We start from the raw sequence: 26644 nt of genomic DNA, 5'->3' as shown, positions 1-26644 counted from the left end.
TGTTATTTGCACAGGTAAACCTATAATTACATGTGCTGGACCACTTTGGACCTGAAAGTAATTCATTATTAAGCTGTGATATTTGCCATCAGCAATATACAGACGTGTTTAACCAACCTCTGTCTGGACACACACATAGATACTTTGGTGTATAAATGCAGCTCTACATGTAATAGATGCTTAGAGCTTCCACCCACTCTATATGAATACATAATCTGTATGCGCTGGATGCATTTCTGTGACTGTGTGATGTGGCAGATTAAGAATTGGCAAAAGTTGAAGACACCATTTGGTAAAACTGGCACCAACTCTTTAAAAAATTATTCAAACACTAAATGTTACTGCTTTAAAATAAATATACTAATACAGTTATGTGGATAGATAACGCCCACAGGAACAGAGATAGAACCTTGTTTTGCTGCATGCGGAACTTCCCTGTGATAATTAAATACCTTAATAACTCCACCTCACCCTATTTGGTGAGGTGGTATTTGTTTGTTCAAAAATGATAACATTTGAACATTGAGACCTGATGTATCAAATACAAATTGAAAATCATACATGGAAACTGATATTCGAAAAAAACATTTATTTGGTTGTTCAGAAGGACCAATAAAGGTTCCAGTTTCAAAGAACTGTAATCTTCTGTCATTTATTTAATGGTTCAGGCTTTACTGGGTTAAGATTTTATGACATATGTAATGTATTCCAATGTAATTTTCTATACAAAAGAAGGTTGCCAACTCCAGTGTCATATCACCATTGTCATATTCTGCTTCTTGTATCTATTGTCCATTATTAAAAAACAACAAAATGAAGCAAATAAAATAGGAAACAAATAGGAAAGTTGATTTTATTACTTAGCTTTAAAATAGCACAAACATATCGAATCTAATGACTGACTTTAACATTACTTTGATGTCTAGCATGAAGCACTCTTAATAATACAAATTATACAAATAATAATACAGTCATGAGAAAAAGAAAGAACACACTCTTTGAATCCTACAGCTTTACGGACCAGGATGTGCTGTACAATTATCTAAATCTAACCTCAACTGTAAAATAACATACACCAGATGCCACAGTGACATTATTTATGTAATAAAAATGTAATCAAAGGGGAGAAGCACTGTGTGAGAAATTATGTACATCCTTACTGCTTCAACAGGATGTAAGAGGGTAAGTAACAGCCGGACATCTGCAATGAGCTTAGAGAAGCCATTATTGCCAGCCATCAATCTGGGAAGAGCTCTAGAGCCATTTCCACACCATTTGAAGTCTGTCATTCTATAGTGAGAAAGATTATTCACATGGAAAATATTCCCCAGGCAGAAAATCCAGTTCAAGGTCAGATTCTGCAATGGTTTAAAGAAACTGCAAAGACCCTACATGGTTAATATGTTAGTTAGTAGGTAAAATGTTAAAGTTCAGGTTCATGGACTATTAGACTGAACAGATGGATTCCTCTGGCTTGTTTGGAAGGGTTGCCAAGAAAAATCCTCTTCTTCCTATAAAGTATACAGCAGCATCTGAACAAACCGTAACACTTTTACATTTGATTTTATATTTAAATAATTTTAGAACCTGATGAGGACCAAATGATTTTTGGCCCACCCCCCAAAGGGGAGGCAAGGGGTATGGTTTTGGGTTTGGTTTATTTGCTTGTTTGTTTCTTTGTTTGTTAACCCTCTAGCAGCAAAACTACGGGTTCATACCAAACTGGGTTTATATATTGCCAGTGACCAAGAATAGATCTGATTACATTTTGGGAAAAGTAAATCAATGTTCAAATTTTTTATGAATTTTTAAAATCTTTTTTTTTTTCCCCATTTACTTATAATGGGTGAAATTTCAAATGTCTGTAGCAGCAAAACTATTGGTTGAATTCATACCAAATTGGGTTTATAGATTGCCAGTGAACCAGAACAGATGTCATTTCATTTTGGGCAAAGTAAGTCAAAGTTCAAATTTTTTCAGAATTAAAAAAAAAAAAATTCCCCCCATTTAGTTATAATGGGTGGAATTTCACATGTCTATAGCAGCAAAAATATTGGTTGAATTAATACCAAATTGGGTTCATAAATTGCTAGTGACCCAGAATAGATCTCATTATATTTTGAGAAAAGTAGGTCCAAGTTTAAAATATTTACGAATTTTTAAAATATTTGTTCTTCTCCCTTTTACTTATAATTTCAAATGTCTATAAAAATATCAATTTTGTTTTAATTTACATCAAACTTGGCACATATATAGAGGCAACCGATATGATGACATCAGCTAGATTAATGCCAAAACAAGCTACAGTATGTGCAAAGGGTGGGGTTTGTTGTGCCTGGCACCACTGGTTTTTTATTATGTTCTCATACACAAAACCATATAATTCAAAGGTGTGCTTTCTTTTTGTCATGATCGTATATACTGTGTATTAACACATGGCATATACATGTTACCATTTGAGGGAACGATGATTTAGTATGTTTACTTCCCAAGTAAATTTAATTGGACAATCACATTAGACCTACAGTCTCAGTGATGCTGACTGTTACTGTGATTGTTCAGCTCAATATGCAGCAAATGGCCGATGCAGCACAAACTGCAGCTTGGGCCGCCACAGAAAGTCATCGCAGTTTGTCTTTATTGGACTGAAACTGGAGCTGAGAGATTGTATTAGTAGAAATCAAGTTGTCCTTTTCTGTGAGCGTAGGTTTACTCTGGTGCAGGACATCAACGTTCATGAGAAATTTAAAACTACAAAGTGTATGTTTTATTTAAGATTACCAGGATATATTACATGTAAAACTAAGTTTGCACGGAAGCACCCTGTGTATTGAGTAGTGATTTTTCATGGTTCCCCTGGAGTTTGGCAAATAAAACACTGTGCACAGTATATTGACCAAAACCCCACTTGTGAATCATGCTGGTCTCCGCCTGCAGTTATAATGTGTATGATAAATGGGACAGATCTCTGTGTGTGCGCTATCCTTAGTTTAGACCATTTAGACTAGATTTTCATGCACATTCCTTTAGTCTCTCCTTTCTACTTAAAACTCAGAAGCTATGCAGCTAAGACTGGCACAAAAGAAAACTGATTAAAATGAAGCATGGACAGATAAATGTCTTACCTGATCAGAAAAACAAAAATGTTAAAAATCCAACCCCAATGATCCCATGCCCTATGTATGTGTGTGTGTGTGTGTGTGTGTGTATACTATGACTAGACACCTATGTGTAGATATTTACCCCCCAAAAGGGGAGGCAAGGGGTCTTGTTTTTGGTTCGGTTTCTTTCTTTGTTTGTTAACACTTTAGCAGCAAAACTATTGGTTGAATTCACACCTAATTGGGTTTATAGATTGCCAGTGACCCAGAAAAGATTTAATTATATTTTGGGAAAAGTTAAAACTTTTTATGAATTTTTAAAATCTTTTTTTTTTTCCCCATTTACTTATAATAGGCGAAATTTCATATGTCTATGAAACATCAATTTTGTTTCAATTTACTTCAAACTTGGCACATATATAGAGGCAATTGATATGCTGACATCAGCACACGCATAGAGATGATGACATCACCTGGATCGATGCCAAAATAAGCTACAATACGTGCAAGGAGTGGGGTTTGTTGTGCTTGGCACCACTTGTTGCGATATGATATGCTCAGTGTTTACCGGTATTCTAATTTTGATGTTAGATGTGTGATGATGTGACATGTTTGGAAAAAGAAAATTTAAAAATGCATGTCATAAAAAAAATAATAAATAAATCAAACCCTCCTCTAAAAGCTGCCTCCTTTGCTTTTATTATTGTACGATTCAGTCTAAAATTAGTACTTTCAGGCACTTATAATTCATACAATTCTTGAAAACAGCCTTGGGATCCCAAGACATCCACTTAATTCACAGGTGATGGTGACCTGATACCTTGTGACTTCTTTCACACCCTCTTGGCCACATCAGCATTGAGGGATTTCTTTCTCTTTCCATGACTAAGCACTTCTTTGTCCCAAGACACTTCTGTTCATTTAAAGAATAAGGCCTCTTAATTAGGAAGTCACGTTGGTGCCAAACACTGACTGTGACTCATGGCTTCATACTTATGTTTATGCATGGGAAAGAAAGGCGGCAAAAAAAGGTTAGTGACTGTGTGTATTTACATGTAACAGTTATGTTAACAGTCTCCTGCTCCTGTCAAACTGCACCAGTACAGAAACTAGACAGTGCTTCTGCTGTGCAACTCCAGAAATAAAGCATCAGAATACAATTTGTCATATAGGTTTCTGCAAACCACAGATAAACCCAGTCCACTACTTTTTAGACTTTCCTCAAAAAGCTGGTGATGATGGGGGGGCAGATGGTGGGTCTACAAAATCCAGGACTTTGCCACCATAGAGTGGAGTTACATCTCCTGTAAGTTTTTAGGAAATTTGGTTTGGCTAGAGTTAGAAAACAATTGTTTATACATTTATGTCGTGAGTCATCTTTAATCACATCTTGTCGGACTTTTTTCTGTTCTCAAGTGACTTTATTTTTCTAATAGTCATTCATATTGGGATTAAAATGTGCCATGACTCTGACATAACAGTCAGAAGGCTACATACATAAACATATAGACAAGTTTTTAAAGTTACAGTTCCACTGTTATCAAGTGGAAGCTGATCCAACCTTTAATGCAGAAGTCCTCTCTTTTATAACGTGATGTGTAAAATGAGAAGAGTCTTGTCTTGTTTTTTTGAGATTAAAATAACTGTATGAAGTTCTTCTAATGTAAACATAGATGATTTCCATAAAAATAAATATGAAAAACAGCTAAATGACTGCATAACATGTTGAAAAAAATAAAAGATTTTAGGAACTCCACATTTAGCATCATGATTTAAGTGCATGAACGCAGCATTTGACATTTAATGTTCATCACATAAATTGTTATTTTTAGAGTTGATGATTTTAAAAAATCTTTTCCCAGCATTGACACCCATAACACACACATAGGCAGGCAGTGTTATCAGTCAGTGCAGCTGGTTGGTGAATTAGGGCTTCAGTGTAGAGTATGGGTTGGGGCTCAGCCTGGAGGCAGTTGACTCCATTAGAACTGGAGCTTTACCAACCATATAGACATACAACCCCACAGAACGGATGGAACACAGAGAGAGAGAGAGAGAGAGAGAGAGAGAGAGAGACTCTAAAAGCTCTTTGTCCCAGAAACAACAGTAGACCAAGGGATCATCAATTAGTTTGGATCCATTTAGTGCACTGCACACACACACACACACACACACACACACCCTCACACACACACACACACACACCCACGCTGAAAAAAAACAATCATTCTCCTGAGGCAGATTCGATAACTCCACAGTGAGAGAAACAAAGGTTTAGGCAGCAGGATACATGGCATTATTCCTTTACATCATCTTTTGTGGAAGAGATCAAACTGTACTTCTGTGTCACATCATGTTGATATGATGTTCCTTCTCTGTCAGCGTCTGTTTTCACCCAGTCACAGTTCACTTGTCCTGTCTTAATGGCAGACTCATGCTGGTTCATATGTTTTTTCAACAGGTTAATGGTTCCCTGTCATTCACAGCTCACCTCCTTTGTGTCACATTTAGTGCTTTGGCTAATTAAAAGCTCACATGGCACTCAAAGTTGTGTTTGCTCTTTATGGGTGGGGGTGTGCATATGTGTGACCCTTAAAGCATGTGTGCAGGATTTTCCATTGACAGGACAAATCATTTGTGTGTTGCTGCCTGCTACCATCTCCTGGCAACACTCCCTTTTACTTCACTCTTGTCCTCCAGCTTTGTATCACAGTCACTTGGGAGGGTTTATGATTCTAAAATAATTTTCCACACAGCTTACAGCCAGTCCTCCAATTGAAGCCGACTGCTGCTCGTCCCCAAAATGGCTGCCCGTCCTTGACTTTCTGTCCTTTTTAAGCATGTCTATGATAACCACCAAGTTAAACATACTGCTGTGTTGTCGCTGGACATGAAAAGAGGAGCACATGATCTAATCACGGACCTGGGAATATTATCACATGATTTTTCAGAAGTCAGAGAGAAAATAGACTAACAAAGGACCATTGTATGCTTTTCAAACACAAAACTCTGACATTTTCGTGGTTTGTAAAATCAGTTTGACCTTGTCTACATTCTTAAAATATCACCTTATTTTTGCAGCAGTTCTAACAAGCACCTTCGTATTTAATAAACAAATCAATATAAACTGTTCTGTTTGCTGCATTAAGAAGTATTTGGCTCCTCTCACAAATTCAGATGAAGACTTTAGACATCCCTCTATAGTGTCTCAGCATGAAAACCCCCAAAATAGAGAGATGTTATCACTCGCCTACGTTTGATAATCAAACAAATACAAGATGTCTTCTCTGGTACTGCACACTGTCCCAGAAAGATGTCAGTTTCCTAAAATGAATAGAATCATATATTTGTACACTGTGTCCTACTTCTGATGCTGAGAAATTTTCTCTTTGATTTGTCAGCCTTTGGAGACACATGCATTGTAATATGAGTTTATACAATGATATGTAAAATGGAAGTGAAACATTACCAGATAGTCTTTAGCATCACAAAAGCAAGAAAATCAACTTATGTTCTCAAACTCCATACCTAGGATCTTTCAACATTTTCATTTTTCCGTTATGCAATTAAGTGCCTAATTTCTCTTTCTGTGCATACTATGTACTACCCAGGAAGCCAATTAAAGCTGTTTGTGTAATTCTTGTTTTATAATTCCCTTGAGACAAACTGACTTTTCAGCAACTTCAGGCACTATTGTCAAAGTGAATTACACTGAAATGCATCATCCTTTACAACAAAAATTATGTCAGAATGTTTTTTTTTCCATTCTAAACATACATCAACATGAAAGAGAACAGCTGTGAAAACACTTTCGGCAGTAAAGCATTGGTCCCAGTCCTTGAAGATGTTTGTTGCTGACTGATCTGGCAGCTACAATGACCTCTATCACTTTAACAAAAGCCAGAACATTTCTCCTGAGACAACTTCCACTATCTTCTTGATTGTGTTTCTCTGCAGTCTCCTATTCTTATCTGCCCACACCCAAACTAACCTCCACTGCCTCGTCTTTCTAAACTGACCCCTTTCTCCTCCCCTCCCAGAAGCACCCTGAACTGACAGCAGGGATGCACATCCTGACTCAGACAACTGGGCCTGTCACTTCCAGACTGGGCTTAGCGTCTAAGAGCCGGGGCTGGCACTCGGTGCCATAGCCTTGGGCCACTGACGCCCCATCATTAATCTGTTCTGCTGTAGAGACATGTGTGACAGAGCTTCACACAGCACTGGGGCTAAACATGAATGGAAGGTGGTGATGTTGGACAAGTGAGACAAAAAGCAGAGAAGTGGAAGAGCTAGGATGAGAGGGGTGGTTGTTTTGACTGCTTCAGCCCACGAGTAGCATGAGTCATACACACCTTTTCCACTGCCATGCATACAAAGCTGCCTCTCCACAGCTCTCCCTCTCTAATTGTTTTCTTTTTAGAATGATTACCCAAGGCTTGGCTTGTTTCTGAAAAGCAGTAATATATAGTATAATTATACCTGATTATGTCACATTGAGCCATTTGATCTTGCATTGTATGTCGTTAAAATGTGGCAATTAAATGTTCTGAGTGAAATTAAAAAGGAAAGACGCCTTTGGATAATTTTCATTTGGCCAATACATTCATGGCTAAAAACACTGACATGAAGCTGTCATGGGGAATAAGGATCCACAAACAGACTCGATGGTGTAACAGAAAAAGGCTCTTTATTGAGCTCTAAGGCAAAAACACAAACACAGGGAGCGTGGCAAGACACGCAAAGTCCAACAATATAATTACCACAAAGAAGTTGCTGACTAAGACAAAGGAAGCGTGTAGGGACACGCAAAACACAAAATAAGAGTCTTACAACCATAGGGTGTTCCAGGTGAGTACCTGGCTGACCGGGAATAAGGCAATAGGGGGAGGCACAGACGAAACGTGTTGGTGAAGTCAAGAGAAACAAACCAACAAAGAGTGCAGGGAAGAGTGAACTTAAATAGTCTGAGGTGATTGAGGACAGGAGTGTGATGCAGATGAGTGGCAGGCAAGTGGAGTGAGGAGTGATGAGAAAGGTAAATGAGTGGATGTGACAGTAGCCAGCTATCTCTAAAGTACTCATCTCACTCTTTATCATACTGAGTGGGAGTGACTGTAAACCCCTGTGACCCCTTCATTTTTAAGAGTGTGCTTCAAAGCTACATGAAACTGATAATGTAATGGCCTTCTGTAGAAAAAAAAAACAACTCCAAAGCTCCAAAGAAATGGGTATGTGTTCATAGATGCTGTATGGAACTGGGATTTCTGTCACTAAATTGATTCTTGGCTAACGTGCTGATTAAAATGAAACCTTTTAGGATGGATGCCAAATAGCTTAAGGGTGGAAAGGGGTACAGTGACAGCCTTGAAATGACACATTTACGATGTGAAAAGCTATAAATTATAACATAACTGAGACAAAAACAGTTAAAAGGTTACACATATGCATTTCTGGAAAAACTGGTTTAGTAACACTACAGTATATGTTGTATTCATGTGGTTATGTTTGCTTGTTTTGCTGTACTTTGGCTTCTTACTTTCCATGGATCTCTGTGTGGTTGTCAACAGGAGGAGATCTCACTGAAACTGTCAGTTCTGTACTTTTCTATGGTACATGTGTATGTCATACAACAGTAGTGAAAATGAAGAAATTATTCTGCATAAGTTAACAAAAACTGTCAGATAATTGGTATGTGAATGCTAATAGGAATGATCAAACAGTCAATCAGAGCAATAATCAATAAACTCTATCAAATGTTTGCAAGTTAGTTATGGAGCATCAGTATAGTAGAGATGCATTTGCAGAAGTGAGGAAAAAAGACAAAAAGAAAAGTACAACAATTTTGTTACTGTCCTTAAGTAAAGTTTTATATGTTTTCTTTATTTGAGTATTTCATTTTCAACTTTTGACTTTTATTCCCTACATTGAAATATGTGCTTTCAACTCTTCACATTTTCAGAACAGGTTTGTTGCTTCAGTTATGATGCCTTTGAGAGTAGCTATTGATTTTGCATCATTGTGTGCCTTCACAACATTAAGACTCATTTCATCTTAAATGGACAACAGCACAGAGCAGAGGCCTTTGTGTTTCCAAAACTGCACAACACAGAAAAAGGCATCATACTCTTGAGTGCTGTTCATTGTTTTTACATTTCTAACTGATTTTTACTTTGCAGCTGACTAAATGTTCTTTAATTCATAAGGTTGTTTTGTTTTTATCCTAAGTGATAATTATGTAATAGTCTTTGCTCATTTAACAGTCAGTAGAAAAGTTGCTTACAGTTTTTATGTTTACTTACATTAAAGAAGCTGAATCAGTTCTTATAGAGTCTTTGAATAATGAACATGTGTGCTTATAACAACTGTGATTAGAAGTATTTAATCACAAATGTATTTGTTTGGGGTTTGTCTTGTATGCCTATATGCAGTATGGTGTCATTATTTCTTTTTTGCTGCTTATCTGGATTATGCAAAAACTACTATGCACTTTTTCATGAAACTTGGTATGGGGGTAGGGCAAGGGCTGAGGACAAGAAACTTACATTTTGGAGCAAATCAGTAAAACAAAAAAAAAATGTGGGCAAGAATGGGTTTCACATTCTTTAAACACTAAATTTTAATATATAGTGGAGCGAAAAGAAGATAGTATTTTACAGCATTTTCTCAGCCAGCTTTGGTAAAAATGAAAAGTGACAACAATATTATTGAAGTTATTGTACTTCGGAGCCTTTTTGACATTTCTCATAAAGACTGTGATGCCTGTGAGCTACTATCTTACTGTTTGTGTGAACACTATGCAGTAGCTTTCTGCTGCTGCAGTTGCTGTACATATTGCTCTTCAAAGCCCTAGCTCCATCCTTACATCCACCTGTAGGCTCTGACTCTAAGCTCTCAGGGGAAACGGTACAATAGTGTCATCACTCCCCACTCTCAGGTAGCTTGCTGTTACTTTGAGAGGAAAAATACGGTCTTCATAACAAGGTGTATGTTACAATTATAATCATCTCCATGCAAGCCATTTGATTGCACTACTTTAAAAACATAGCATCTGCAGAAAAAACTGCATTATATACAGCATAAGTAAAATAAACTATGTAAAGCACGATCTCTATATTTTATTTTCAATATACTTGAGTGTCAGTTACTGATTAACTCATGGGCACATTACATTACAGTTATGTTTGCAGTTTGACCAAACATTTGCAGACAATGTATTTCACTTTTAAATGTTTTTCTATCGTGCCAAAGATATTTCGTGTCTCTGTCACAAACTGTCTAATCCTCTCAGAGACTTTTTTGGGCACCTTTAGTAATTCTCCATGTGCTGTCTAAGTAGAGGTCAATATAAATCACCATGTCTTTGTTTGTGTAGGCCACATTAAGTGCCTCTGTGCTTGTGCATGCCATGGTAGGTTTAATTAACAAAATGCTGCTTTCCAGCCTAAGTAAACATCCCTCAGCACTGGTGTGTTCAATGGTCCTTTCGCCCTCACTAGATCTCCCTTAAGCTCCATTTCTCATCAGCTGACTGAGGCTCTGATAATAGCTTACACATGAGCAGGAAATTAAGGATCATGCCATTTTCCCCTTCAGATCTTCCAAAGTGTCGACCCTCTGCCACCAATGATCATGTGTGGAAATAGACACTCAGCTCTGCGTGGTGCACGGCGTAAGGATGGCGTCAAGGTCATTTGAGGGTAAATGGGAAAAAAAATAACTCGCCTCCTGAGCTAAAAATTCTCCAAACTGTCCTATCCCTGTTGTTGCTCTTACACGTGCGGCTCCAGCAGCTGACGTTTCAGATGAGCTGTGGTTTTCTGCATGGGCATCTCCTCTGTAATCTGTGGGCTTTACATACCTGCATGTGCTTGATCAGTCTCAATAACATCCTCAAATATTTCTCAGCGCACTGCAATGATTGGTCCACTGCACGTGTTAGTATCTAACAATAACATTACCAACATCCTCCGCATAAAACATCATCCCGCTGGTCGACACATTAAACTCAGCATTTACTGACTCCTCTTCAACAGAAAATGCACAGACTTCTTCATAAGCTGGTCTGGACTTACTGACATCTGTATCAAGCTTGAACTGCGGGGTAAACATACATGCACTTAGTAGGAAAACATCAAATCAACCAGCCAGGGGTCGTTTCTGACATTAAATACTCGCACATATTTGGTAAGCAGATCCAAGTTGTGAGTTGGAGTCAGAGCAGAACACTGAACTGAGGTCTACAGTTGTTGGGGCTCATGTCCATCCTGCTGGTGCCTCCCCATAGGCTACTGTCAAGGAAACGTGCTGTGCATTACAGAGACAAACGGATCTTTACCTGGTAGCTCAGTATACTCTCTGGGTCGTTGACGGGCATGGTGGTGGGCTTTGGGTGAACCTGCTCAGTGTCCACGGAGTATAAAGGTGAGACTCTCGCAGTGTTAATCAGCCTTTCAGCGCTGAATGAGGACGATCTGCACAAGCAGTCACGAGTGGACAGCGGCGGCTACCTGTGTCTCTGCAGGCATGTTGAGTGTAAACATTCTCTCCAGGTGAGAAAAATGGTGAACGGGATGATTTGGTCCCTGTGCTGATGATGATTTTCCGGCCGCGCTCCCAGTTTTCCGTCCCCCTGTCCTGGCTGTGGAAGCAGGATGCAGAGCATCGCTTCAGCTCCAGCCAATCAGAGCGCAGAGGCGCACAACGGGCTGCGACGCAATGCTGCTACATTCAATAAAGACAAGTCTCGCCTATTATAAGCTTATACAGATACTTCAGTCCACAAAATATCCTGTTGGACACCTGCCCACGCTGTGCAGGACTGTGACCTCAGTGCACATTGAATGGTTCGACTATTTTTCTTCTTTTTTTCTGGCCAATTATATATTTCCATCGGCAACTGCAATCAGAAATATTTAAATTATAGAGGGCAAATCAGACAAGCATTGTTCTAGAGTATTTTATGTTCACTTTATTTACTTCTGTTTACGCCTGCTTTCCTTTAAACAAAATAGTCAATGTCGAAAAACGAATCGATCGACTGACGCAATTAACCTACAAAACTCATCCCCTGAGGAGACATTTCTCCCCCATCCTCCATGACTGACAAACTTTGCGGCAAAACACGGTCTACTTGTAGTTATCATAAATAAATGCAGCCACTGATATAAAAATATACTTTTGATATTGTAACTTGTATCATATAGGTAGGCTACATTCCATAGGTTGAAAATGCAAGTAAGATTTTTAAAAACCTGCAACCATCCTGTAGCTGACCATATGACTGCTCAAACCAGTCTTTAGGTGCAACAAAACACAGGAAAAAGTGACCAAGTAAGGTTAAGGAGAGTCTGAGAAAGACACTTTACATCCGACTGCTTCTGCCAAATAATGGAAAGCTTTGGATGCCCCCTAGTGGAAGCCTCCAGTACTTCACCAAACCTTTTGAACAGGCGCTCCAGAGGACACGTCTGAACACTTCACACAAACTGCAGAGGTAGTCTACATGATAAATAGAGATTCAAGTCTTAAATTCCAGCGGTGTGTGTGTAAGAAATAAAATATCAGGAATAAATGAGCAGTAGTAAAGTCTCCCCTCACTCTGACCTCAGCCTGAACCCTTAAAATTAATGATCAAACTGTCTGGTTGGCGTTTTATCAAGCACTCCATTGGATTTAGTCCACTAGAGGGACCATCTTCAGGTAACTGGTCACTATAATCTTACTGAGCACGAGTTCAGATTGCAAGATATGTCAACACAAACGGAGTATCGCTGTTCGTTGCTTGAATTGTTCTTGCGCATGTAAACTACACTGCAACTGATAGCGTCGGATAAGTGATCCACTTTCTACAACGCATGGCTACTAAGGCGGTAGATTTTTCAGCGACCTGCATGGCGTCCAGTTTCTCTTGGGTACGGTTGCTATGGTGACTGTAAACATTCTGCGGGAGCATGCATGGTTGTCATGGGAACTGCCAGCGGGAGCATGAAGGAAGCCGGTCTGAGCGAGTCTATGGACAGAGGGGTCGAGTCACTGGGGACGTGACAACATTAGGTCTGTATATTAATTTCTATTGCTATACTTGTGCAGTATTTGTTTGATATTGACATTTTTTATGTACATTAGTCGATCAAAGTCGGCGAACAGGGATTTGATAAGGGAAGCCACAGTCATTTATTGTGCTTAAACTAAACATACAGTAAATATCTGCATGTTCCTAAAGATTTTCCACATTTCTTTCTCCATGTACTGTGATATATATATATATATATAAGTTTCCACCTTTGGTGAGCGTGTGTCTTGCGCATGGGCATGTCAGTGGGAAGCTCTGACAGTCTCAGTCAGCTCTGTTCAGATTTATGCCTGCTTGACCCAATTTACATCCTTCTTCAGTAGCTACACAGATATAGTAGGAGCCACGTGTCACACTATTTATAGTAATGTTTTATACGTCAACTGAAGAGGAAAATATTCATATACACTGATGGTCTGTTGGTTGATGCTATCTATCTATCTATCTATCTATCTATCTATCTATCTATCTATCTATCTATCTATCTATCTATCTATCTATCTATCTATCTATCTATCTATCTATCTATCTATCTATCTATCTATCCATCTATCTATCTACAGATTGCCATATACGTTATGACACCTGTGTGAGGAAAATGCAGCCAATGCCAGGTAAGAATAAGTGGCCATACAAATTCCTTCCATGCACATCCATTCACTAATACTTGTATTTTTTCCTCAGTATTACACTCAGTGGCCCCAGCAGAAGGAAGGCTACGTCGTACTGTGCCAAGTCTCCCGGCAATCAAGCCAGACAGGATAAAAAGAGCTAAATCACTGGTGGAGAAAGCCCTTAAGGTGATCACTGATCTCGCTATCACAATGACACATTCATAGCCTGTCCCCTTCAGCGTAGATTTACATCTCTTGCTATATGCTTTTTTTTCTTTTTTCTCAGTTGCGGAAAGTGTTTTCAGTGCAGGGACCTTATCCTGTGATCCGTGCTGCCTTATGGGCCAGAGGGTGGGTGGAACGTCGTTTACCCCCTCTGGTACAGAGAGCACCTCATGGTCATGGGGATGAGGAGGATGATGGCGATGATGGTGATGTTTGTCCTGATATCACTGGTGAGGCAAGAATTTGATGAATTAGAAAATTAGTTAAGAAAAACATTTTAAAAAGATAACAGCAAACTGGTTAGTCCATCCAGTGACAGTTCCAGTGCAGAGGGTTTAGCCTGTTTGTAACTGGAGCACTAATTACACTATTACCCTTACCCCATTACCCCTCATTATCCCACCTAATGAATGATACATCATGCTCTACATTACAAGGAACAAGCTACATCATAACATAGACCCCTGCTCTCTTTTACACACTTCAGTTTACATGAGAGCCTGTATGTACACACACACACACACACACACACACACACACACACACACACCTCTTTTCTTTTCTTATCTCTTTTCAGAGGGGATGGATGAAGGTGAGAAAGAGGAGAACCTTGATGACATGTATGACCTCATGGTAAGATAGCATTCAAGTGAACTGACCAACCTGACACTGACATCTTTCTTTGTGTGCTTCTGTCATTCCAGCCTTGTACCATTAGCATGTGTGTTTTTTCACAGTACTTTACTTTCAGACTCACTGTAATTTTACCTATATCCGTCCTTTTCCAGTCTCGCCTTGTACGAAATGAAACAACGTACTTCTACTGGACGACACGACGGGATCTCATCGACTGTCAGTCTCTACGGAAAGAACAAATGACCAATCACTACGCTAATGCTGGAACATTTACCACTAAGGTTACACAGCTCTACAAGTAAAATGTGTCCAGAATAAAAGTAGTTAAACTTGACCAAATTTGAGCCACTATAGAAAAATTAAGTCAAAAGTGCTAGTTGGTTGTAATTTCTAAGATACAGTCTTGGGCCAAAATGTGAAATTATTCAAAAGGAGTGTTTGTCTCAGAGCTACCAGATCTACCTCAAAACAGTATCTGCACATTACAATACATTCACTTTTCAGGTTCTTTCTAGTGGAACTTTTATAAATTCATTGTATAAATGTTCGTAAACCAACATGTGTAATAACACACCATCATATTGAAAACATGAGCTACCCAGCACTTTTGTAATTTGTTTTCTGATTCATCTTATTAAGCTTTGTGCGATTTAGCACATTTAATGTCTGAAGCAGTTATTAAATTATTAAAGAAATTGTAGTGCAGTGTTATTTACTTTTAAAATTTACAAGCTCTTTCTTAGCAAAATGCAGGTTAATCAATTCTAACCATTAGTTTTTTGCAGACTGAATGACATTTCCTTCTTGCAGGTTGGACTCTGTGTGAATTTGCGTAATCTTCAGTGGTTTGATTCAGCAGATCCCGACACGTTCTTCCCAAGATGCTACAGACTCGGGGCAGAGGATGAAAAGCATGCATTCATAGGTCTGCTGCATGACTCCGTTAACAGATAGCTACAATGTTCTATCAAAAAAAGGGAAGACTTGACATTGCAAATGTAAACCTGAACATAAACAAAACTAAACTAAACTAAACTCCCTGCCCTTTACGTCTCCTCTCCTGTTGTCTTCCTCTGCAGAGGACTTCAGGAGAACAGCATGCACCAGCCTGCTGCAGCATGTGGTCGAAACAAGTAGACAGAGGAAAGACAGAGCTAAGGATGAAGAGGAAAAAGCCAAAAATAGTGTGTCCGAGGGTAATGATATTTCAACCCACTATTAGTCATAATGTGAAGGGTGACACAATGAGAAAATAATAATTGTAAAAAAAAACAAAAACTTCTTTTGACAGAGTTGGAAAATGTAGAGCATCAAATTGTGGGTCCAGGGATGATTGACACAGCTTTACATGTGTGCCAAGAATTTCTCACCATCTTGGAGCATGGTGATATTGATTTGGAAACATCCCCTTCTGTGGAGGAACAACAGTGGGCAGAGTTTCTGCCAGAATACTACATGGTTGTGCAGTGAGTATCATTTCCTACAGCTTCCTGAGTGTGGGAGAATGGCCTTATTATCCATCACTACATTTATTTAGGACATACATCATTATTCATACACTTTGAAGTCTCATACCTAACACCACATTATAGACTCAAAACTGCACCATTTGGATATGTACACAGTTCAAATACTCAAAGATTTATTCATAGCCATATTTAGCCTTTAGCTTTGATTACAGAAGGCAGTTGCGGTGGCATTGTTTCAATAAGCTTATGAAATTGCACAACGTTTATTTCCACAATTTTTTGAACGCATAATATTGCTGAACCTAGACCTTACCTACTGATCCAACCCCAAATCATAAGGCTGGTACTGTAGGCAGTAGGCATGATGGGTAATCATTTCATCCACTTCTCTTCTCTTCTCTTCTCTTCTCTTCTCTTCTCTTCTCTTCTCTTCTCTTCTCTTCTCTTCTCTTCTCTTCTCTTCTCTTCTCTTCTCTTCTCTTCTCTTCTCTTCTCTCCTCTCCTCTCCTCTCCTCTCCTCTCCTCTCCTCTCCTCTCCTCTCCTCTCCTCTCCTCTCCATCCATCACCCTGGAACGTGGTCAATCTGGACTCATCAGACCACATGACTTTTTGTATTGAAACACGTTCTAATCTTTATTCTCTCCGTCAAACTGATGGTTGTTTAAGAAATGAGAAGCTCCTCCTTACTGCATCAGTAAGAGTTAAATAACTTATAGATGAAACAGATTTTGCTGCACTGATCTTACCTACTTGCTGAGTTAAATCTTGGTGAGGACTTTATTTTTGCCAGGCAGTGCACTAGACACTGATGCAGCTACTGTTCTGTGTTTTGCTAATAGAGAATAATGGTGCAGTGTTTACTATTGGCATTTGCTCTGCACATAAGGAATTACTGCAAATTGAAACCAACAGGACATAAATTCCTATTTATGTGTTTCCATTGGGCTGATAACTGCCATTCCTCATCTGGAATACATCCCTGTTTGTGTGTAGTGAGGGTGCGTTGATCAGGGGTGGCAGTGCTTATGTGGATCGATGCCAGGACATGCTAACAAGATTGCAGGAGGCATGTCCTCAACTAGACACAGACGGAGTAAATAACATCTGGATCATCAAACCAGGGGCCATGTCAAGAGGCCGAGGTGAGGTTTACAGTCACATAAGGATTCACTATATTATGATTGCATTATAAACTGTTCATTTAGAGTGTGTAATGAGAATCAAAATTATTTTGTTGAGTCTTAATTGTCTGCTTTTTCCACATTAACTATTAACATCTAGGAATTATATGCATGAATCGACTGGATGAGATTTTGGCACTTGTGGACAATGACAGAGCACTGATGAAGGAGAGTAAGTGGGTGGTTCAGAAATACCTTGAACGACCTCTGCTGATCCATGGCACCAAGTTTGACCTTCGTCAGTGGTTCCTCGTCACCGACTGGAATCCTCTTACAGTCTGGTTCTATAGAGAGTGTTACCTGCGGTTCTCCACTCAGCCATACTCAACAAAAATCCTGGACAGGTCAGACAGATGGGAAAAGGGGTCAAATGACCAGGAAAAAAAAGCAAATACCTTCAGTGATTTAATACTGACCTTATCTTGTTTGTTGCATGCCTCAGCTCAGTCCACCTGTGCAACAACTCTATCCAGAAACACTTCCAGCCATCTCGTGATCGCCATCCAGAGGTGCCTGAGGACAACATGTGGTCTTGCTCTCAGTTTAGGTCTTTTCTGCAACGCCAGGGCCGTGAAGGAGACTGGGAGTCTGTAGTGGTCCCTGGCATGCAGCAAGCGGTGGTCCGTGCCCTGCAGACAGCACAGGACCTGGTGGAGCCCCGTAAGGCCAGCTTTGAGCTTTATGGGGCAGACTTTATGCTGGGCAGAGACCTGAGGCCTTGGCTTCTAGAGATCAATGCCAGTCCAACAATGGCCTGTTCCAGCACTGTGACCGCTCGACTCTGCCCTGCTGTGCAGCTGGATACACTGAGAGTAGTGCTGGACCGGCGGGCTGATCCTAATGCTTACACAGGAGGCTTTGAGCTTATCTACAAACAGGTGCGAAAATCTTTACAACCTAGTGGGGAAAGGAATTTATTTACAGGTGAATGAATAATAGATACTATGTTTGCAAATTTGCACATACACATAATACAAAGATACAGCACATAAATAGACATCAAATGGATGTTAATACACAATTTATATAGAAGTTTAAGTTTACAAGATGAGATGCATTATATAAATATGTACATCAATGTAAAACTTTGCCAAAAACAGACATTTTTACAGACATTTTTAGGTGCTTTCTGTATAACCATACTGTACATCTAGACCACATCGATCGAGGTAGAATCTCCTATAAAGAAAGCAATATGGAAGTTGGAAAAGAGTAAGAAATACTAGTGCAAGGTAACTCCTGATGTACAGGTAGGGTAGGTATACATATTTATACCTGAAAAAAATTGTGGAAGTAGATGAGTCACATCTTTGCAAAGGTGATCATTCAAATATTTGATTCTAAACAGATCTTAATATCTGCCAAATGCATTGTTTGCTTATTTTTCACATTACAGGCTGCAGTTGAAGTTCCTCAGTATGTGGGGGTGAACCTGCTGGTAGAAGGGGCTCCTATAAGGCGATCTAGACCTCTACTCAAACAGTCTTTCATTTCCAGTCTACCTCTCACCATCCAGTTCTCCTCAGACCAGTCATCTACAGAAGAGCTGGAAGCAACTCGTAAACCATCAGGTCAGAAGGCCTACTCACGGTCAGCTAATCGGCATTCAGATAAGGAGAACAGAGCTATCGGAGAGAAAAAGAGGCAGCTGAAATCGACATCTCCTAAGAGGGAGCCTGAGGGGAGGGCAGGGTTTCAGATGAGCTCCTGTGTCTGCAGGCCCCGTCACAGTCTGATACCTGAACAACCCTCGGTGATACACACTGAACCTCAGAGAAAAGCACGGCGTTTGGGGTTAAGCCTAAGTAGCAATGGGGCAACTGTTGTACCCCGAAGCATCTCCTTTTCTCTGGGCCTCCCAAACAGCATGTCAGACGGTAAAGCCAAGTCAAAACCAAGCCATGGATCTCACATTTCCAAATCCTTCCTTCCACATTCAGCTTCTGAACCCCAGCACAAGACCTCTGCTCGAGTATTTCCTTCACTCCAGGGTCCGCTTCCTTCACTGGAGGTTTTTAGTCTGAGGCCAAACATTGTGGCGGGTACCGCACCCCGTCACAATCCAAATCTTTCCTCTCTCTCCAGCTACCACAGGAATTGGTTATTTGTCCTTCCATATCGACAAAGCACAGCCAAAAGTAAAGTTGACTGCAGAGTTGAACCAAAACACTAGTGTATCTGTGTTACAAGAAAGGAAAGATAATCTGTACACACTGTATTTTTTTTTTACATTTTTTATTAAGCTTGGATTAATAAAACACATCACGGTCCCATATAGTGGAGGTTAAATATTATAAGTCCAAATGTGTTGACATTTTGGGATGACTATAACATGGTTCAGACTGTAATGGCTCACAGTATAAATAATACTGCAAATCAAACACTTCTTGCTGCAAATAAATCACTGGAGATGATTTAGGGAAAAAAAGTTGGGGTGCATGTATATTAAATGGTCCAAACACATGTTGAATTAATAAGAGGGCATCTATATCCTCTGATTACATTTTAGATAATAGCAATGAATTTAATGAAGCAATAGCAAAAAGAGGTAAATAACTGTCAATACTAAAATAGTAATTATAAAATGAAGCAATTGGTCAGTGTTCATCTATTTGTGACTACTAGATTTGAAACTTTTAGAGTTCTGCACTTACAGATTTAAACTATTCAATATAAATAGATGCAATTTTGTGTAATTTGACCTTTTTATATTAGTATCTTGTCTCATTTTTGGTGGTAAGTTAATAAAGTTATCACTTGTTCTATATTTTGAGAAAAGAAACCATCTTGTGTACTGGCGACTCGTCCAGGGTGTTCCCCGGTTTTGCTCATAGGTAGCTGGGATAGACTCCAGTACCCCCCATGACCCTAGTGAGGATAAAGATGAATGAACGAATGAATGAATGAATGAAACCATCTTGTCTTATTACTTTTACCAGCAGGGTGTTGTTACTTTAGTTCTCCACCAGGTGGCAGGAAAAGCATAATAATCTAACAGCATGTCTGAGCTTCAGTCTGTCTGAGGAGGTCAACAGCAGTGGACAGAAGCTGACAGTCCTTATCAATATGTCAATATCTTGAACACCAGATTCATCAAATCTTCCAGCCTGCTTGATTTCAGAAATTAAAGCAGCTTAAAACATTTTCCTTGATGTTGTAGATGGCAGTGTTTATTAAAAACATTTTACTGAAAGACTAAATAATCCTGCTTCTACAGAAACATTTGAAAACATCTGAAATAGTGTGTTGGCTACACCAATTAATGGGTCGTGACAGCAATAGAACATGCAACTCCCACTCGAATGAATGGAAATGGACTTCACAAATGTTTGTTTTTAAAGTAAACTAATGATGTCATGTATTTCATTTTGTATCAACAGTTATTATTAAATCAAAACAACTACTGCAAAACTAAACTGATGGTGGGCAAATTAATATGGTTGAATCATTAGTAGCATTAGACAAACATATATTTCGGCTAATACAATCATATATTTGATTGCATAACTTACATTTCATGTGATCTGTTTCTACATGTTTTGATTTACTTCTTCCTTAAGTGCAGTGTGTTTATATATAGAGAATCATACACCAAATAAGAAATTATGTAAAAATCTTCCTGTCAGCCTGTTGACAAGACACAGATGGATTCTGATCATTGCCTCGGGAGATTAACTGATACTGTTTACAATCATGTGTTTACTTGTATTACTATGCCCAGACGGCTAACCAGCAGGCGAGCTGAGCTGCAGCTCCATCATTACATAAGTGTTCCCTGTGACATGCATGTAACAGTCCTGTAGAAGAACTAATCTGGACGGATTGTGTTTCACTGCTGGATGTTCTCACAAACTGCTTAGATTACTTACATATACAGTCATGGCCATTTTCCACGGGAAAAAAATACTTTATTAATACACTTATATAATGTATATCAACATTTATAGACAAAATACATTATGTACATCAAACATCTTTCATGTAGGTCCCAAAATATAAAATCTCAAGTACCTCTTTCTATAGAAAACTAGTCTTCTGGTAAAACTTTGACATTCACTTCTATACTCCTCACTCCTTTGACTCCAGTATTCATACATAGTACAGAGAATAAACATCTGAGAGTTATCAGCTTTTCACAAGTAAAAGGCAACAGCAAGAACAAACACCAGGTTTGACTTGAGCAGAAACAGATGTTGAGTATGCAGACCAGGTCCAGCACAGTGCTACAGTATGTACACAGTTTCTGAGTACACGACGTACATTGTCCACACTCTGCCCTCCTTCTATCTCTCCAGACAGAGTGCAAGAACAGGTATCAAAAATAGAAATGTACAACAAGACTATGAACAATAATTACAGAAAATTGGTTTCATCTGTCTGTAAATGGATAACAAGTTTTCTCATTCAGTGTGGTCATGTGGCGGCCTATTCCTTTATCCCTATGTAGGTGTACCTTTTATCTTGTCTGTACAAGCTTGAGGAAACCCTTTACTGTATGGTGCCCCTCACACTGTCTGGTGCAAAGGGTGCTTTCAGTGTTGACGATGACCTGCAGGACATAGGCAACGAACTTTGGGTGAATCTTTACGACTAACATTTGGTGCAACAATTTCTAGAGTAAAAGAGGGCATGTCTCTTTCGCAATAGCTACAAGTGAGATGCAACAGTGTCATCTGCGTTTATACTTTAACAGCAGCATCTAAACATGTCTTTCTTTACATTCAACCACGTGTGTGCATGTGTGTAGATGTGTGTGTGTAGGGCAGGTCCAGTTTATATTATACATTTACTCTGAGAAAAAAACCACTGAGTTTTAAACATTCAACCAGAGCATTGCAACCTCCAGGCGAGGACGGATGCTGCTCCCTTCTCTCTCCATCATTTCTACATGTCCTCTTGTTTGCTGTGAGACCTCCAGGCTGAGGGACAGAGGTGAGGAATGAGGATGGATTATGAAACGGCTCAGTCAGGTTCTCCCTCCTAATACTGTCTCTGCTTCTGTATACCTGAACAGGATCATTTGTTTACCCATTCTCCTCTCTGTTAGTCTTTGGTTTCTAGGTTGAGGGGTGGTACCTGCTTTAGTGCCTGCAGAAGGGCAGGAGAGTCCATGGGGGTGTGAGATATGACTGGGGCTGGAGAGCCTCCCCTGGGAGACAACACTAGCTGAGGTGGAGGTGGCCTTTCACTTGGCATGGTGGGTGAAGAGCCTCCCATGCCAGGGTAGAGCATGGGCACGGCCCCGGGGTACCAGCATTTGTCCAGCATTGGCAGGTAGGCTGCAGCAGAGGGTGGAATGAGGTAGAAAGGCATACAGAGGGGGTGTGGAGGAGGTGGTGGATGGTTGGGAGAGACACTTGTGTAACTACCATAACCACTAGAGGATGAAGTGGATGACTCTCCGCCTGACAGCAGCTCATCCTCAGATGACTCCACCCTGGGCCGTTTGTTGCGCGGCATGTCGTCCTCCTGCTTGATGCCAGAGCTCTGCCTCTCACTTAGGGCTCGCTTCAGCTGGCTCTCCTGAGTGTAGTAACCTGGACGTCCCTGTGGTACCCCGGATTCATTCTTCTCCAACTCTCCTCCATAGCCACTGTCTGTATCTGTATCACTGCCACTCTGCTCACCATTTGGTGGAGCATATGCACGCTGGATGACAGGTACACAGTTCCTCCCATAACCCTCGCTGGGTTTAGGGGGTGGGCTCGTGCTCAGCCGCTGGTGGGCGTCTCCTTGGGAGGTTGGTCCAGGCATCTCTTTGTGAGGCTGGCGTTGGTGGTAGGCATGGGTTTCCTCTGGCTGTGGGCTGAGGGGAGTGTGGGGTCGGACTGGACTTTGAAGAACCTCTGCAGCTACTTTGTGAAGGTGATTAATCACATGGGACGGCGTGAAGTCTTCATCAGTTTCATGACTGGCTAGATACTGAAGAATCTCCTTGGCACACATATGGAAGCCAGAGCGAAACATTTCCTCTGACTTTTCCTGGCTGACAGAAGGCTGCTCTGTAAACACAGCAAGGCACCACAGAGTCACAAAATCTGCCTTCACACACACAGATGCAGCAGTGTTGACTTATAGTTTTTTTCCCACTAACTACAGTATGGCTACACTCAAAGTCATACATTTGCATGAAGTCCAGCATAATTCTGTTTGTTTAATCATTTTGATGATTTGCATTTTTTCAACAAAACCGCCTTGTACAACATGTTCTATACACATATTGTATATGTGTAAAACTGCAACTCACCAATTTGCATGCCATTCTGCAGAGCAAGGATCTTCTGCTGCTGTTGCTCCAGAAGTGAAGTGAGGGCTTTCACATGCTTCAGTGTGAGCTCTAAAACCACAGCCTTCTCCAGATGGCCCAGAGTCTGTCAGAGATACACACCATCAGCACCTTTCCCATTATATAACACACACTGTAAGCTTTGCAACACATACATAAGGATTAGAAACCAAACTTTTTATATGTATGCAGCTATGATTTGCACTGATCAGATTTTAATTCTTATAATTAGATGCATATATATTATTATATTAAACTTAGTTGAGAAATCCCCAGTTAGAGCACGGGGAGACTCCCTTTAGTATGATAGGAGCTGTCTTTCATTGACTGCTGACGCACACACCACACAGGATGTAATTCCACAGTCCAACCACTCGATGGTGCATGCCACTAAGTACAGTAAATCCCATGATCCCTCGCCTCTACAGTAAGAACTTACCGTGAGTTTCAGGTGCTCCGGTAATAAATCTTTCAACTGGGCGATGCACTCGTTTATCCGGTCACGCCTTTTCTTCTCGATAAGCCTGTGCGGCAACTTGTAGGTCTCCTGTAACAATAAAAACAACTGTTGAGTAAGTTGAGCCGATCCTCATATTCCTTATGTTCAGAGGCAGCCACATAGGGAGAACTCCAGGTGTTATGTCATAGCAGAAATTAGGTCAACCATTTATGGGTCTGCAGAAGCACGACCAGCCGAAATCCCCCCAGTGTGGTTCACACCCTACACACCCACAGTAACTACAGCAGCTGGGAATAAACAAAAATCCACTAAATACCAACTGACCTTGCTCTCCTCTCCTCTTTTCATTCCTCGCCTGGGTTTATAAACATACATCGGGAAATCCATTCTATAAAATATAAAGAAACAGGGAGAAAATCAGATGTGGGGTGATGGTTTGGTTTAGTAAACACACTCTAAATAAGTAATACAAGTGCGTCCGATGTGTTAGTGATAAAGTGTAACTTACCCCTGTGCGTCTGTCAGATCAGTCTGGTGTTTGGACAGAGGAGGTGGCTGCGCGCTCGTAATTCGCTCCATTCTCTTTAGTCCAATTACGCAGGCAAAGATAGGAAGGTACTTTTTCCAAAACGATCACAAATAATTACGCATTTATCTACCGTCTGATTTCAGAAACAGTTTGCAGAACGCAGTAAAAATCTTTTTAAAAGCTCAATTTGTTAAGACATTTATGATAGTTTAATAGTTGAACCTAAGTTGTTTTGGATCTAGTTAATCCTAGAGATGTCCACGCCTCGGTGCCGCCGCTGTAGGATGGTAACCCTCTTGGTGGCGCGTTGGGAAAGTGGGGGAGGACAGAGCGACGAGTTAAATAAACCCTCTGACTCTCCGCTCAGCCTGACCTACCTCTGTCACATGAGGCTCACGTGTTAAGCGGCGCTGTATCCTCAGCCTAGGGACCGCCCACTTTCTACAGATAAGGATCCTTAGTGGGTGGACGGCGGCGCGCGTCACAGCGGAGGGCGGCGCGTCTCCAATCCCGTGTACCACCATGCTGAAGTGTATGGAAACAAGGCTGTACGCGCCACACTGTTGGGAACGTGCTGGCAGCAAACCAGTGCAGGAGTTCAACAGGCCCCGGGGTACGACTGGCGGGTGGGTATTGTAGGATGCATTGTGCCAAAAAAAACGCACAACACAATTTAAAGCCCATAGTAGGAACAAAGGCGCAAAAATACATGCAGGATTATAATGCGCCTTCAAATAAAGCTGAGCATGAGGGAGGATGGAGAATGCGCGCTCACAATGCATATACAAAAGAAAAAAAAAGCCAATTCATATTTTACCTTAATCTGATTTGATATATTTTTGCAGAATACATCCAAATGCAACAGGCTATCATTATTTTTTCGTCCTTGCTATTATTATCTCGTCTATAAACAGTGCGGTCTTGGAAGGAGAAGCAGTAAAGCACGTGTACCTGTGCGTGGCCCTGTGCGTACGTGGAGTGTGTGTGTGTGTGTGTGTTTGTTGTCATGAGGCGGTGCTGGCTGTCACGTTGATCTCCTCATGGCCCCGGGAGCCTGCTGAGCATGCAGGGCTCATCCAGCACATCCAAACACACGGCGGCTGCACCTGTCTGCTGCAGGCTATACGACCACACATCAACATCTACCAACACTCACCGACTTCAGATGCAGATTTTCAGTCATTCACCACAAGGGGAAACAAGTTTGTTGACAAGTGCCTATACCTTATATAATGTTTTTTCTTAGAAGATGCTTCTGTTTTGCTCTGCAGAAACTATATCAATAAACTGAAGGGCTTAAACGAGAGTTGATGTCATGATATAATTTAATACACAAAGTCATTACTGGACTATTACAGGAGCCTAATGACATGTCATCAGGGTAAATAGACCATAAATACCCTGTTTGTGACTGTCACTTGTAAACAGAAGTGGGCTTCAGTGTAGGGTCCCAATTAACATGACAACAAAATAAGACCTGGAATTCCTCATGAGTCCTGTTAAACTCCACACACTGTTCTCTCAAGGCTTTGTGGATTAATGACCTCCTCATGCAGCCAAAAAGAGGCGGGTTTGTGGAGCTGTAAGCAATTATTTCTATCACAGTAGGAATTATGATGTGATTGGAGAAAAGCTGTAGCATTTCCTTTCCGCTCCCTTTTTTTTATTTTATTTTACCACATGTCCCTAAAGGGTATTCAGGGATTCAACAAAAGCCCTGCAATAACAGAATTATATTAACTCATGCTTAGGGTCTTTTTAGGACTGTGTATTGACTTCAAAGACATTTTTTACAAGAGAGGAACATAAAATCTAAGTCAAAGCTGCAGGGCTGGAGAACATCTGCAATAAAGGAAAAAAAAAAAACTACCTGCACAAATAACACATTGTTATATGATATATTTAGTGTGTTTTTCCTGTCCTTTTTTTTTTTTTTTTTTTTTTTTTTAAGATAACCCTCCAATAAATGTGTCTTTCACAGTACCAATTGGACTGCTTTACTAAAAACCACATTGAAAGCCATTTCCAGGTCCATTAGAAAATTCCTTGAATGTATTGAATTAAATA

The 26644-nt window shown here is 40.2% G+C and overlaps 3 protein-coding genes across 7 annotated transcripts in view; 1 reads left to right on the top strand and 2 right to left on the bottom strand.

The window, feature by feature from the left end:
• The window catches only part of slc4a8 (solute carrier family 4 member 8), a 47836-nt gene extending 35837 nt beyond the window's left edge, over window positions 1-11999 (bottom strand). Inside the window, exon 1 of one of the 3 annotated variants that reach the window (XM_030134625.1) lies at window positions 11440-11999. In XM_030134625.1, coding sequence (XP_029990485.1) covers window positions 11440-11478 — 39 coding nt within the window. In that variant the 5' untranslated portion in view covers window positions 11479-11999. The remainder of the gene's footprint in view (window positions 1-11439) is intronic. The other 2 variants (XM_030134627.1, XM_030134626.1) reach the window with 2 other exon arrangements.
• A 644-nt stretch (window positions 12000-12643) lies between these two features.
• ttll3 (tubulin tyrosine ligase-like family, member 3) lies at window positions 12644-19776 on the top strand. 3 transcript variants are annotated; one of them, XM_030134629.1, is made up of 13 exons: window positions 12645-13157; window positions 13740-13790; window positions 13861-13976; window positions 14077-14245; window positions 14593-14648; window positions 14804-14932; window positions 15462-15576; window positions 15731-15847; window positions 15943-16117; window positions 17115-17263; window positions 17403-17646; window positions 17745-18180; window positions 18699-19776. In XM_030134629.1, exons 1-13 carry the CDS (start codon window positions 13055-13057, stop codon window positions 19473-19475), a joined length of 2637 nt encoding a protein of 878 aa, XP_029990489.1. In that variant the 5' UTR covers window positions 12645-13054; the 3' UTR covers window positions 19476-19776. The 3 variants fall into 3 exon arrangements, with proteins under 3 accessions (XP_029990490.1, XP_029990489.1, XP_029990491.1); XM_030134630.1 differs by lacking the exon at window positions 13740-13790 and having other exon boundaries at window positions 12644-13157; XM_030134631.1 differs by lacking the exons at window positions 12645-13157; window positions 13740-13790; window positions 13861-13976 and having other exon boundaries at window positions 14127-14539; window positions 14571-14648.
• Window positions 19777-21184: 1408 nt separating this feature from the next.
• LOC115419688 (class E basic helix-loop-helix protein 40-like) lies at window positions 21185-24957 on the bottom strand. Its single transcript, XM_030134632.1, has 5 exons — window positions 24557-24957; window positions 24373-24436; window positions 24028-24135; window positions 23550-23673; window positions 21185-23304 (listed from the first exon to the last, which is right to left on the bottom strand). The coding sequence occupies exons 1-5, from the start codon at window positions 24625-24627 to the stop codon at window positions 22346-22348; spliced, it is 1326 nt and encodes a 441-aa protein (XP_029990492.1). The 5' UTR covers window positions 24628-24957; the 3' UTR covers window positions 21185-22345.
• Between the last annotated feature and the right edge of the window lie 1687 nt (window positions 24958-26644).

Source organism: Sphaeramia orbicularis, chromosome 5 (assembly GCF_902148855.1).
Source record: "Sphaeramia orbicularis chromosome 5, fSphaOr1.1, whole genome shotgun sequence".
Classification (NCBI taxonomy): Eukaryota; Metazoa; Chordata; class Actinopteri; order Kurtiformes; family Apogonidae; genus Sphaeramia; species Sphaeramia orbicularis.
Note: the sequence above shows the minus strand (reverse complement) of the source record. Positions and strands in the feature narration are given on the sequence as shown.